This window comes from Lytechinus variegatus, chromosome 2, assembly GCF_018143015.1.
Source record: "Lytechinus variegatus isolate NC3 chromosome 2, Lvar_3.0, whole genome shotgun sequence".
NCBI lineage: Eukaryota > Metazoa > Echinodermata > Echinoidea > Temnopleuroida > Toxopneustidae > Lytechinus > Lytechinus variegatus.
The window spans coordinates 76,056,142-76,068,047 of record NC_054741.1 but is presented as its reverse complement, the minus strand read 5'-3'; the positions used below and the strand labels follow the sequence as shown (position 1 = coordinate 76,068,047).

Below are 11,906 nucleotides of genomic sequence, written 5' to 3'. Positions count from 1 at the left end.
TCATTAAAGTGGGTTTACATTTCATTTTTAATTTGATACTTGTTTCCTCCACACTTTTCCCAAGCTTGACAATGATTAATGAAATGAAAATGAAGCCTTAGGCATTTCATGTAAATCAGAGCTCAGTGTAAAGCAAATATCGTCAAAATAGCCTCGGTGTGTGGGGGAGTGGGGAGTGTGCAATGCACTCTTCGAAGTGTTTTGGGCAAGGAAACAAGTTAAAAAGGGTAAAAATATCATCAAATCAATTTACTAGCTAAATTCCACATGTTCTTCATGACTAAGGTCCACTTTTATTCGCATAACTATTTTCAAGTTCTGTATGCGCAAATCATTTTTCACTAACTTTTCAAAAGTAAGTGGTGCTCACTCAAGCCGAAATATTTTTCGACAGTTATCGTCATTTGCTGAAATGGATCTGTACCAATGTTAAAATGTGGAAAAATCTTTAGGATATTACAAATATATAATTTTACAGGATTTTTTCTAAGTGTAAACTTTTTTCGATACGCACTGTATAAGGTCTATAGATATGTGTTTACCAATGTGATATTGAATGGGGGGGGGGGGAATCTTGATGTGTCCTTTGCCAAGCCATGCATGTCCACTCCAATATGATTTTAATAGAAATTGGTTTCTGGACAGTTCGGGTAATTGTATTTGGGAAAAATTAGAATTTGTGTCAAAATTTCCATTTGGGTCAAATATTTGCATGTGTATTGCTGATCTATATGTTTTATTATGAACATCTGCAACTAATGTATGGCATGCCATTCAACACACGTGCACGGGGTATAGCTTATAACAGGGCTTTATATACATGATATAGTTTGCCTATTAAACTTTATAGGCCCAATTTGAAAATTCTTCATTTTTGGATCCCCAATAGATGCTATCATGGGCAGAAATCCCAGAGGAGACAGGGGGTCGCGTCCCCTACCCAGTGGCGTAGCTAGAATTTTTTTCCCGGGGGGGGGGGCACTGGGGGTCCTTGCTTTTTCAGGGGGGGGGGCCGGCCATTTTTCCGGTGTGTGTGTATGTGTCCACAAGGGCGGATCCGACTTTCTCCAGTAGGGGACGGGGCCCGAAATTATCTTCACCTATATCAGTCACTTGTTAGTTTTATTCTTATAAAACAACATAAACATAAAATAATCTCATAAGCCTTATAAAAAGTGCGAGCGCGAAGCGCGAGCGATTTTTTTTATACTTTAATGTATTTTTTCCTGAAATATATTTTTCTGGGCAATGTTATTTGTGATCCTGAACAAGATTCGTATGTACCCCCAAGCGCGAACAGAATTTTTTATCAACTGTTCTAGCATTATCGAAAAGGGACCTGTTAAGGACTGCTTACAGATACCCACGAAGACGGTAGGCCTATATATTTCAATAATGCGAGCGCGAAGCGTGAGCAAATTTTTTGACATTACGACCTAAAAAAAAAATGGTCATTCTAAGCACTTTTTGTATTAATTAATGGGATAAGTATGTAACTAAAAAATTGATGCGTAGGAAGAAAATTGAGATTTTAGACCTAAAAGCGGGACACTGTATTCATATTTTGTAAGTCATAAATAGGATATAGTCAATTGGGTATCATTAATAATGCGATCGTGAAGCGTGAGCAGACAATTATTGATAATTCTGGATAATTTAAGTACATTTAAAGCACGCCATCGCGCATGTTTTATATTTAGACCTAAAATCTGGGCATTCTGAATACATTTGTTTAATGGAACGTTATGAAATACACGTAGACAATATGAACTTGGCAAATCAAACAATGTGACCACGAAGCGTGAGCTTAAAATGCTGATATGTAGACCATAAAACGAACATTTTACAGAGCACTTAAATTTGTAAATGAAAAAAAAAATAATGAAAGCTCCATGTCCGAGGTAAAATATGTTTTGCATATTGACTTCAAAACTTGCTCCACATCAGCCTATTGAGCAAGATATGAATCCCATCGAACAGGCAATTATGGCGCGAAGCGCCAGCAAAAATTTTATATTGTAACATGAAAAGATTATTGTTTTAATTGCAAGTCTTCCCCTCACATTATTTCATTCACTCGTCTTCCTCCTCTTATTTTCCTCTTCTTTTTTCTTCTGTCTTTCTTCTTCTTCTTCTTTTTTTGCTCTGCCAATTTTTTCTGGGGGGGGGGGCACCTGGGGGGGGGGCACACCAAATCTCAGGGGGGGGGGGAACGTGCCCCCCAGGCCCCCCCGTAGCTACGCCACTGCCCCTACCCTAAATAGTGGGGGACATAATATCAATGTCCCCCTACTATTTTTGGTCTTTTATGATGGAGCAAAATACATCACTTCACAATCGAAATCATACATGTATTTTGGTCTAAATGACTATACATTTTGGGTGAAAACCTTTTCTTTCCTTCTTTTTTTTTGCTTGTCAAATTTTCCAGGCCCTGGTCCTCCCTTTGGTGACAGATTTCCGCCCATGGATGCTATAGGTGTCTGCGATGAGGGGGGGATCCAGGATTTTCCAAGGGGGAGGGGCACATTTTCCCGAGGAAAAATTTGACAAGGAGAAAAAAATGGTTTTAACCAAAAGGTTTTCATTTTCAAAGGGGGGGGGGGAGGGGGAGCACACTTCTGTTTTAAAGGCATTTTAACATTGTGCCTCTAAGGGGGGGGGGACTTTGCTTCCCCTGGATCCGCCAGGGTCTAGTCATGCTATATACTCTCATTGTTTTTAACTCACTTGGAGACGAATAAATAGGCTTTTCTCTATCAGCTATACAGTGCGGGCATGTTGTTCTAAATTTGAGGGGGGGGGGTCGCCCCTAAATTTTTGGTTGAGAATCCTTTTTTTGCTCGTAAATTTTGTTTCCTGCGTCCCCCCTAAATTCAGATGGACCCTCTAAATTTTTTGTGGTCCCCCATAAATCTGGATTGATAATTTTTTTTTGCTTGTCAAATTTTTTATTGGTGTCCATCCCAAAATTTCAGGTGGACCCCCCAAATTTTGCCTTCCGCCGCCAATTGGAATACCCCCTTAAAACAACAACAAAATCAGCTTTTAATGGCCTATCGGGAAAAAATATGGATGAAAACATTCCCCATTTATTGGCGAACGTTGGTTAAAGACATTTTCTGAAAACGAGACGAGAGGCATCCATCTCTAGATTGGCGGGTTCGTTTTGCTGAATCAATTAATTAGTAAGCGATAATTTCAGTTTATCGGTCCGGATTTTCACGTGTGGTAATCGAGAAAAGCTGTACGCTGTTGATCCACTACACTACAGTCCAAAGTTTGTTTAAATGTTATATTATTGCCCATGAGCCAAAAAACAGAGTTTTAAGTCGATATGGGGAAAAGAAAACGTAACTTCAATGCTAGGGCACGTCAAATCGTTGACGATTCCGAGGTTAGGAAAGCCCATCGGACTCCTTGCGTGGCTGTAGAAGAAGTATCAACGGATGGTCGTTCTTCCCTGCCCCCGGAACTCCCGGGTGCAAGTCACAGCTGTGTGCTGGACAGCAATGCGCTGGTTTTGCCAGGCAAGAAAACGGATACCGATGTCGAGACGAAAAGACTGAAAGCCGAGCAAAATCAGCCGAAGCAACTCAGTAAAAAACAACGTAAGAAACTGCAGAAAGTACTGGAGCAGAAAGAAAAGAAATGGAAGGTAAGTTTTTCCCAAGGCCAAGCCCATTTGTCCCCTGATGGCTGATCATAAAATTGTCATGGAAAAATTTAAATGTTAATTTAGATCTAACCCAGGGAACTCCCGCCCGCCAGGACCTTACCTTGTAATTGACCATACTCACCTGACGAGCGTGAAGTATGGTCAAAATAATTCTCTGAATAAATAGTTAAAACAGAAATCAAGCACTTACCACGATTATATGGATGAACAGTAGAGGCGCTGGTCCAAAAATTGGGATTGTCCCAGAAAACAAGGATATCCTCATAAACCAAGACAAATCATGTCTTGATAAATTGAGACTGTCCTTGTTTATGGGGACGTTTTTTTTTCACTTCCCCCTACGGGACAAAGACAGCAATTACGGAAATGGAGAGTGCTAAAAATAGATTCAGTGACCTCAATTCCCCCAGTTCACCGTCTATTTTTCATGACTTACCGTCTTCCAATAATCTTGTTATGAAACGTGATATGTTTACATTGACTAGCACACTTGATTGGTGTCGGCACTTGACAGGTGAATGAACATTCCTAGATTTCTTGTGTGAAGAAATCCTTATAAACTGAGACAGTCCCTGTAAACTGGGACGATCCCAATTTTCTGACCAGCGCCTCTAGTGATGAAGGTCTAACGAGTGGCAGTTTCCTGACATCTGGGCACAAACTGGAACCTCAAAAAAACGAAAAGTTCTCTCCTTCTACCCCAGTCTCGATTTTTTATAGTTGTAACCTCTTCTCTTTAGTATTGCAATTTTAGATGATACTTTAGTATAAGTCACATTGCTGACCCTTTACCAAAGGCTTAAAATTGTGCCTATAGATTTTCAAATTTCTTTAATTCTCATTCTTTTGTCTCACTTTTTTAAAACTTTTTTTGCAATGGTTTAATTTCTTAGCGAGCTGAGCTCCTTGCTTCTCTGGCTGAGCATCAAGCCTCTACAGAGGAGATGTCAATGTTTTCTTCATTTGCACACATTGGCCAGAAGTCAAATAAAAGGTAACTCAAGATTAAATTTGAATGAAAGTACAAAAAACATGCATTCACGATATGGATAGTACATTGACCCTACATATTCAGGGCTTAGGTTTTTTACACTGAGCATGATGGCTAGCCATCTATGTAGGAGGAGATACAAAAAAGTAAAAAACTGAAGAAAAAAAACTGTTCTCCAACTAGAAAGATTTCATCTAAATCTAGACTAGAGACATAATTTTTGTTGATTTGACACCAGAAGACATGGTTAGCACCAGAATCAAGTGTAGAAGTATGTCTGCATGCCATCTAACTCTTATTTTTATGTCTGATGAGTTGTGTCGGGTGAATATGTATATAATATTGGATGGCCTTGAGGTTAATACAAGGAAATATTGGACGAGCTTTGCATAAATATTGGACGAGTCGAAGACGAGTCCAATATTTTGCAAAGCGAGTCCTAAATTTCCTTGTATTGACCGAAAAATGGGACATCCAGTATTATGATTATTATTCATACAGAGAATTTTAGCAAATAATTTTTAACTTACCCTCCCGCCCTGAGACTCTGACTCTGCTGTATGATGGGGGGACCTAAAGCTACGCACTTTGTTTTCAAACAATAAAAAATTAAAAACTGTCCCAATTTTAATATTTCAACAAATTATATTTCACTAATTTGTGGCAAACATTCTAAAGATCAAGTAGAAAATATCACAAAACTCACTAGGCCCCTAATACGAAAATTCCGTCGTGTTTATCGAACACCTCTTGATTTCGCCGCCCGAAGTAGAAGGGGTCCTAAAGCTACGCACTCGATTTATCATGCAAAAAAATAGTATACCCAGTTGTTGTGTGTCCGGACAGGTTGTGTGTACGGACGATCAATTTTAGAAAGTCATTTGGAAAAATTTGCAAGTGAAGTTTCATCAATTTCTGGTACAAAATGTTAGGAAATATTGTAGAGAACAAAATAGAAGATGATTACATCTATTGAATTCATATTTTTAGTGTAATCCAAAGACAAAAAAGAAGGCTTCAAAATTATAAAGTGTCCGGACACCCGACCCCCCATCCTATTTCCTGTGCCTCAATTTCTAAAATATATTCAAATTATTATAGGATAAAATTAAATTAAAGCGAATATAACTCCAAACTTCCTAACAGTTGTTGGTTTTCTCTGCATTTAGAGATTTACTGCAGCCTCTGTAGAAAAAATTTAATAGGAATTGTTCATCACTGCACTCTGCAGTCACAGTTAATTCCACGCACAGAGTGCGCATTTGCCATTGAAAACTGCATGCGCGCGCGATGAGTGGTGCGTAGCTTTAGGACCCGCGCAGCTTTAGGACCCCCTACCATACAAACTTCGGGGATTCCCCTTCTAGTCGTCCAATATTTTCAATATTGTGTCACCTCGGAAAAAAATATTAGGCGAGTTCAACAAACTTATTAAGTGCAGGGCGCGACAAACCCGCTTGCCCGGGGCAAGTGAAAATGACGTGCGGGCAAGCACTTCTCAAAGTCAATTGCCCGATCGGGCAAGTGGTTGTTGCGTCTTTTTTCTGTACCGTTCCTCGTTTTTCCATAAATCATCAAAAATCCACACTCAAAATCATGAATAAGCCTTAAAAAATAGCGAGTAGCGCAGTTTCAAATTCCGAAATTGCGTTATTTTTTCTGTACCACGTATTTCCATACATGGTACCAGGTATGAAAAAAATCAATGCAATGGCCGGGAAACAGTTGAATGTAGTATAGGGGTCCATTATGACTACCATCATGTGCAATTTCTAATGCACATTTTCCCCCTTCCGATATCACAATTCTGTGATAAAATAATTAGAATTACACAGGAAATAAATCACAGTATAGTAACCGCGCATTGGTGAGTTGTCATTCGGCTTTGCTTTTCAAAACGGCCTATTAACATCAAAAATAACTTGCAGTATTTGTTGATTATAAATTAAAATTCATTTGTTTCCCTTTTTGAGGGGATGAGGTAAATATCAGACAATAAATCATCAAACAAAGCTCCATCTATTTTACAAGGCCGGCGAGAGGCTCACGCACGTGTGCATACTAGCTAGCCAGTCTGAGCTCTGTCTCTCTGCCAGAGCTCTGGGGGACAATTCGCTCAGTAAAGGCCTCAATGATGGTGATTTTCTGTTTCAGACAGAGTTTACATTTCGGGTATATTATTCAAAACTTCCAATAAAGTTTGATGATTTCTTCATTGTCATGTGTATTTAAGTTATTAATGAATACATTCCCACCAAATTTAGACTCCCCCATGGAGAAATGCAATTTTCGTAGAAGTCTGCGTTTTCAAAGAACTTCAGGAAAAGTTAGGGTATGTGGGCCTTTATTACATGGCCGAGTACAGGTTATTGTACTGGAATAGGCGAAGTAGAAATTAGATATTGAATTCATTTATATCAAAGTTCAACTCACAGTCACACCCATACAAACACCCACACGCACACACAACACACACACACACCCAAGATTCTAAGCATAGTGAAAAAATTTCTTAAAAATCATACAATATTAAACAATGTTAGTAATAATTCATTAATAAGTGAACAGGTATTCCTCAAAATAGATAAAAAAGTAGCATGTGAAAACATGTAGATAAAATTATTGACCGAGTGGAACATCATAAAATTATGAAGAAAAGACTTGATGGTTTCCAAATAATTTTTTTTTAAACAAGAAAATATGGAAAATAAATGACCATTTCATGGATTTAAAGATGCAAAATGTGAAATTTTAGCCACTCCACTTTTGATGATAAAATAATTTTTTCCGAGTCAATAAAGAGCTGAACATTTTTCACTGGCTTTCTTACTTTTCTAACTACGGTAAATGAAAGCAATTCTAAGGAAATATGGTACGCAGGAAGCAATTTCATGGATTTATAGATGCAAAATATGAAATTTTAGCAACTTTTGTTGAAGGGTTTTTTAAAACCTTAAATACCCATAAAAAATTGTTTTTTTTTCTCCAAAATAAACGTAAAGACTTGGGCCTACGTTGCTGAAAATATCCTTTTCAATGTGTGTTCTTTTATACTGGACATGATTCTCAATTGTTATTTTGTATACCTTAATAAAAACAAGAGTAGTGCCGTCATAATGAAAAATTATTCAAAAAATTGGGCAAGCAGTTTTTTCTATCGGGCAAGCAAATTTTTTCATCACTTGCCCAACAGGGCAAGTGACGAAAAAATTTTTTGTAGAGGCCTGAAGTGGGTTTAAAAGAGTGCATCAACAAAATAACACTTATATTTCGGCTCTAAAATTGTCTGTATGAATAATAATTGATACTATTGAATTCATGCGATATTTAGATAATATTGAATATTCGATAATGATTTTATGATTATGTTTATATATTGCAATAACACAATATGGCCAAAATACTATTGACTATGGAAAAAAATGGTTCATAACTATTTATTAACCAAAATACTGCTCTGTATTGCTTTAATAAAACAACTCAGAACTTTGTACGTAGTTGGTACCCAATTGCTCTCTCTTCATGAAAGCCTCACATTCATTTCCCCCTTGCTCTCAGGGCATTGAAGCTGATAATGAATGTATTATTGTATATAATGAATTTTCAGTCTTGCTAAAAAATATTGTGTTATCAGTAATATTTTTCTGATGATAATTGACTAACATTGACATGTAATATTGACCAGCACTACTGAGGTGTACTTTTGCCCCATTGGGTTAAGATTTAACTCTTCATGCGTTACGTTCGCATTATTGCACATCCGTAGGCGTGTTTTGTTCGCATTTTTGCACAACCACACATTTCCCATAGACGTCCTCTGTCCCTTTGTTTTTGGAACAATTGCATGCCACAGAGCGTGACTAGCTACAATGTATAGCTTGGCATTTGTGTATACCGTACATGTGTAGCGATCGACCAATGGCGCGTGTGACATTAGTTTAGCGTTCGACGGATTATCGCAGTTTACAAATTACAGAATCGTTGAGTTTTCCCAAAAAATCAATACATCCTGATCACAGCCAGGAAGTTCATTGAAAAAGGAGGGGAGAAAATCAATAAAAACCCTTCTCACAAACAATACCACGGCCAGGTTTATTGTTAGGAGTCTGTGACTCATGGCACGAATTTTGTTGGAAGTATTAGGAGAAAGCATTTAGAAAATGTAAATTACTATACATTTTTCCATAATTTATCCAATAAATTTATATACGATAAGAAAGCCCAGGAAACACTCTACAGGTTTGCTACACAACATTTTCTTTCTAAATGATCAGATAAAAAGTTAGTGCACTCTGAATAACAGAGTGTATTATACTGCGTAGAGGGGATCACGCTAAAATAATCAGAGTTGCTAATTTTCCGGATTTTTCCGGAATTCCGGTTTTTTTCCTTTGCTGAAAAATATTCCGGGAAAAAAATTCGATTGTCAAAGTGAAATCCGTAAAAATTTCCCCTCCAAATCTTGTCACGGAGAGCGCAATTTCAATTTTGGATGGCCAATTTGCGCAGACGGAAAATTATTAGCGTTGTGCGCAGCATGAAGTTTAGCTGGTACTGTACTTGCACGGTACGCGCGAGCAATACATTGTAGCAGTTGCAAACGCCGCTCTATACCCTGCAGGGATACGGGTGTCAGCGCTATCCCAGTCGGGCGATCGCCCGGTAGAACCGGTCGAAGCACGGCCCGCTGTGGCTGCAATTGCCTGCTGCTGCGTGAGTGATTGGTTGTCTGCCGCGGGATTTCAGCTGAAAACCTATTTGCTACCATGAAATATGTGTTCTCTGGTGCGTATTCATCAATTCATATGTGTGAACTATCCATCATTTTGATAGAAATTGTGATTTATGGATTTTCAATAGTATAGGATTGTCTTGTTGATGAGTACAGTGAGTGAAAAAGGGCACCCCAGCTGCTACATACACCCGTCCCGAGTCGCACCCATTGGCCGCAGCATATTAACCCGCAGCAGGTTAACCCGTACCGTAATGAGTACGGGTTACATGATTTTTTTTTTTGAGCACCTTTCTTGCCTATGATATGAAGTTTATTATGTCATTAATTATTTGTTATGTACTACTGTAGATTAATGATTTCAGCCCTCTAAAGAATAAGAAAACGTTCCAGCTTCAGGGGGCTTCGCCCTTGACCCCGCCAGGGGCCCTTGGCGGGCCCCTGGACCCCAGCCTGGGTTTTCAGGATTTTTTTGAGCTATCAGTTAGCATCTCTGAATAATGCAACACACAGGGGGTTTACAGGTGAACGCATGAAGAGTTAAGCTTATCCAGGAATGTGCTACATAATTTCTTACCTGTTTGAATGCAAGTTAATCAGTGTATTGCGTGAAATGATATTTAAATGCAGGTCTGTCTTCTGCCTTATATCTTATGAAGATGTGAACATGTTTTTTTTTTTTATCTGACATGCATATTTCTTTGCAGGAAGCTGGAAAGTACTGGCAAGGTTAAAATCAACAGTATCAGTGGAAGTAACAAGAAAAAGAAATTACGAGAAGAAGATTGCAAAAGCACTGATTCATCATCATCTTCATCCTCAGAAGATGAGGAAGAGGAGGCTGAAGAATTGGAGCTGAATGAATCAGAAGGAGAGGAACAAGAGAGGAGTGGATCAAACATTCACCATACCAACAAGAATAGTGTATCTGTTGAAAGGACTTCAGTGAAAGAACAGAATTCTGCTGTTGCTTTAAATGATAAGAATACAAGAACTAAAGATCAAAGTGATAGTGAAAAGAAGACAATGAAAGACGAAGTCAAATCTGAACCTGCGACATATGTTCAAGTGAAGAGATCACCTGAAATTCAGGTATGAGTTTATGTTATGCTCATCCATTTTGTATTTTCCATTTTGACAATTTATTAAGATTATGAAATATCAGAGGACTTGTTCGGATCAACTCTGATACTAGAATGAAAGCTGAACCATTGATACATGAATCTTGATTTTATATTCACTTTATCTTTGACAGTCTGTTATATAATCTACAAGTGAAAAATAATTATTTTCTTATAATTCTTTTCTTCTCAATAAAGTCATATAGATTGTTATATTTTGTTTTGCTGTTCATGGCTACCTGATGTATTAGGCATTGAAACAGTGAAATGCATTCTATGATGATTGTAATGATGCTTTATCACTCTTTATATGAAAAGTAGATAAAATTAGTGTTAATTCCAATAGAAGTTACTTTTGAACTGAAATGTCATATGTAGTGTGGTGATATGATTGTCATTGTGAATTGAACTTAATATAAAAATGGACAGAAATTCTGTCGTGTTCTGAACTTTCTCCACCATATTGGAGGTCATCAGTAGAGCAAAACAACCATTTACAGAGGCTGATGATTTCACTCATGTGTTTTTCATAAACAAAGATCTGTCTTTTGTTCTGTAGGAGGCGAGGCTTGCATTGCCAATTCTTGCTGAGGAACAGGTAGTAATGGAGGGTATCCATGACAACCCGGTTGTTATCATTTGTGGTGAGACTGGGAGTGGAAAGACAACTCAAGTACCTCAGTTTCTCTATGAAGCTGGTTATGCAATGTAAGTACCCTTTGTTAACCCTTTCCATTTATTTATTTTTATTTATTGATATATTCATATTCCACAATCATCAAAGTACATTTCGTAATCATGTTTACAATGAAAAAAATGCATAACATATGCAGGATTGAAATGTAGCAATGAAATGAAAAAAGTGGAGGGGCCTACTAAAAAGCAGAGCTTGTAAAATGTAGACCCCCTATCAAAACTTTATACAAGGGTAATATGATACAAATAGAGTAAAATAATCAGCAAAATTCTATAAAATTGTATAGATATAAACACTGTAACACAAATGTATTTACACTATATACAAAATTAAATATTGACTTCAAAAAAATATTCAATACTACCGTGGATAAGTATGAAGTTCACAAATATTAGATTGAATCAATAAGAATTCAGGAGAAATTTTTTGATGAGTAATTTAAATCGTATAAGATTAGCTGCCTCTTTCATTTCTCTGTCCAGAGAATTCCAGAGTTTTGGTCCTGTGAAAAATACAGTTTTGCTAGAAAATACTGTTTTACTTTTAGGTAAGTGATAGTCATTTGATTGTCTCGTATTATATGAATGTAAAGTATTGTTTCTCATAAATTTCTTTTGTAGGACATTAGGTAAACTATTTCTATCTAGCTGATACATAAATTGGAATAGTTGCAAGCGGTACAGGTC

General features: G+C 37.4%; 1 protein-coding gene across 1 annotated transcript in view; it reads left to right on the top strand.

The window, feature by feature from the left end:
* Positions 1 to 3,200: 3,200 nt before the first annotated feature.
* LOC121409061 (probable ATP-dependent RNA helicase DHX37) overlaps positions 3,201 to 11,906 on the top strand; it is a 33,701-nt gene continuing 24,995 nt past the window's right edge. Inside the window, exons 1-4 of the mRNA XM_041600857.1 lie at positions 3,201 to 3,658; positions 4,573 to 4,673; positions 10,110 to 10,494; positions 11,083 to 11,231. Of these exons, the coding sequence (XP_041456791.1) occupies positions 3,338 to 3,658; positions 4,573 to 4,673; positions 10,110 to 10,494; positions 11,083 to 11,231 (956 nt within the window). The 5' untranslated portion in view covers positions 3,201 to 3,337. The remainder of the gene's footprint in view (positions 3,659 to 4,572; positions 4,674 to 10,109; positions 10,495 to 11,082; positions 11,232 to 11,906) is intronic.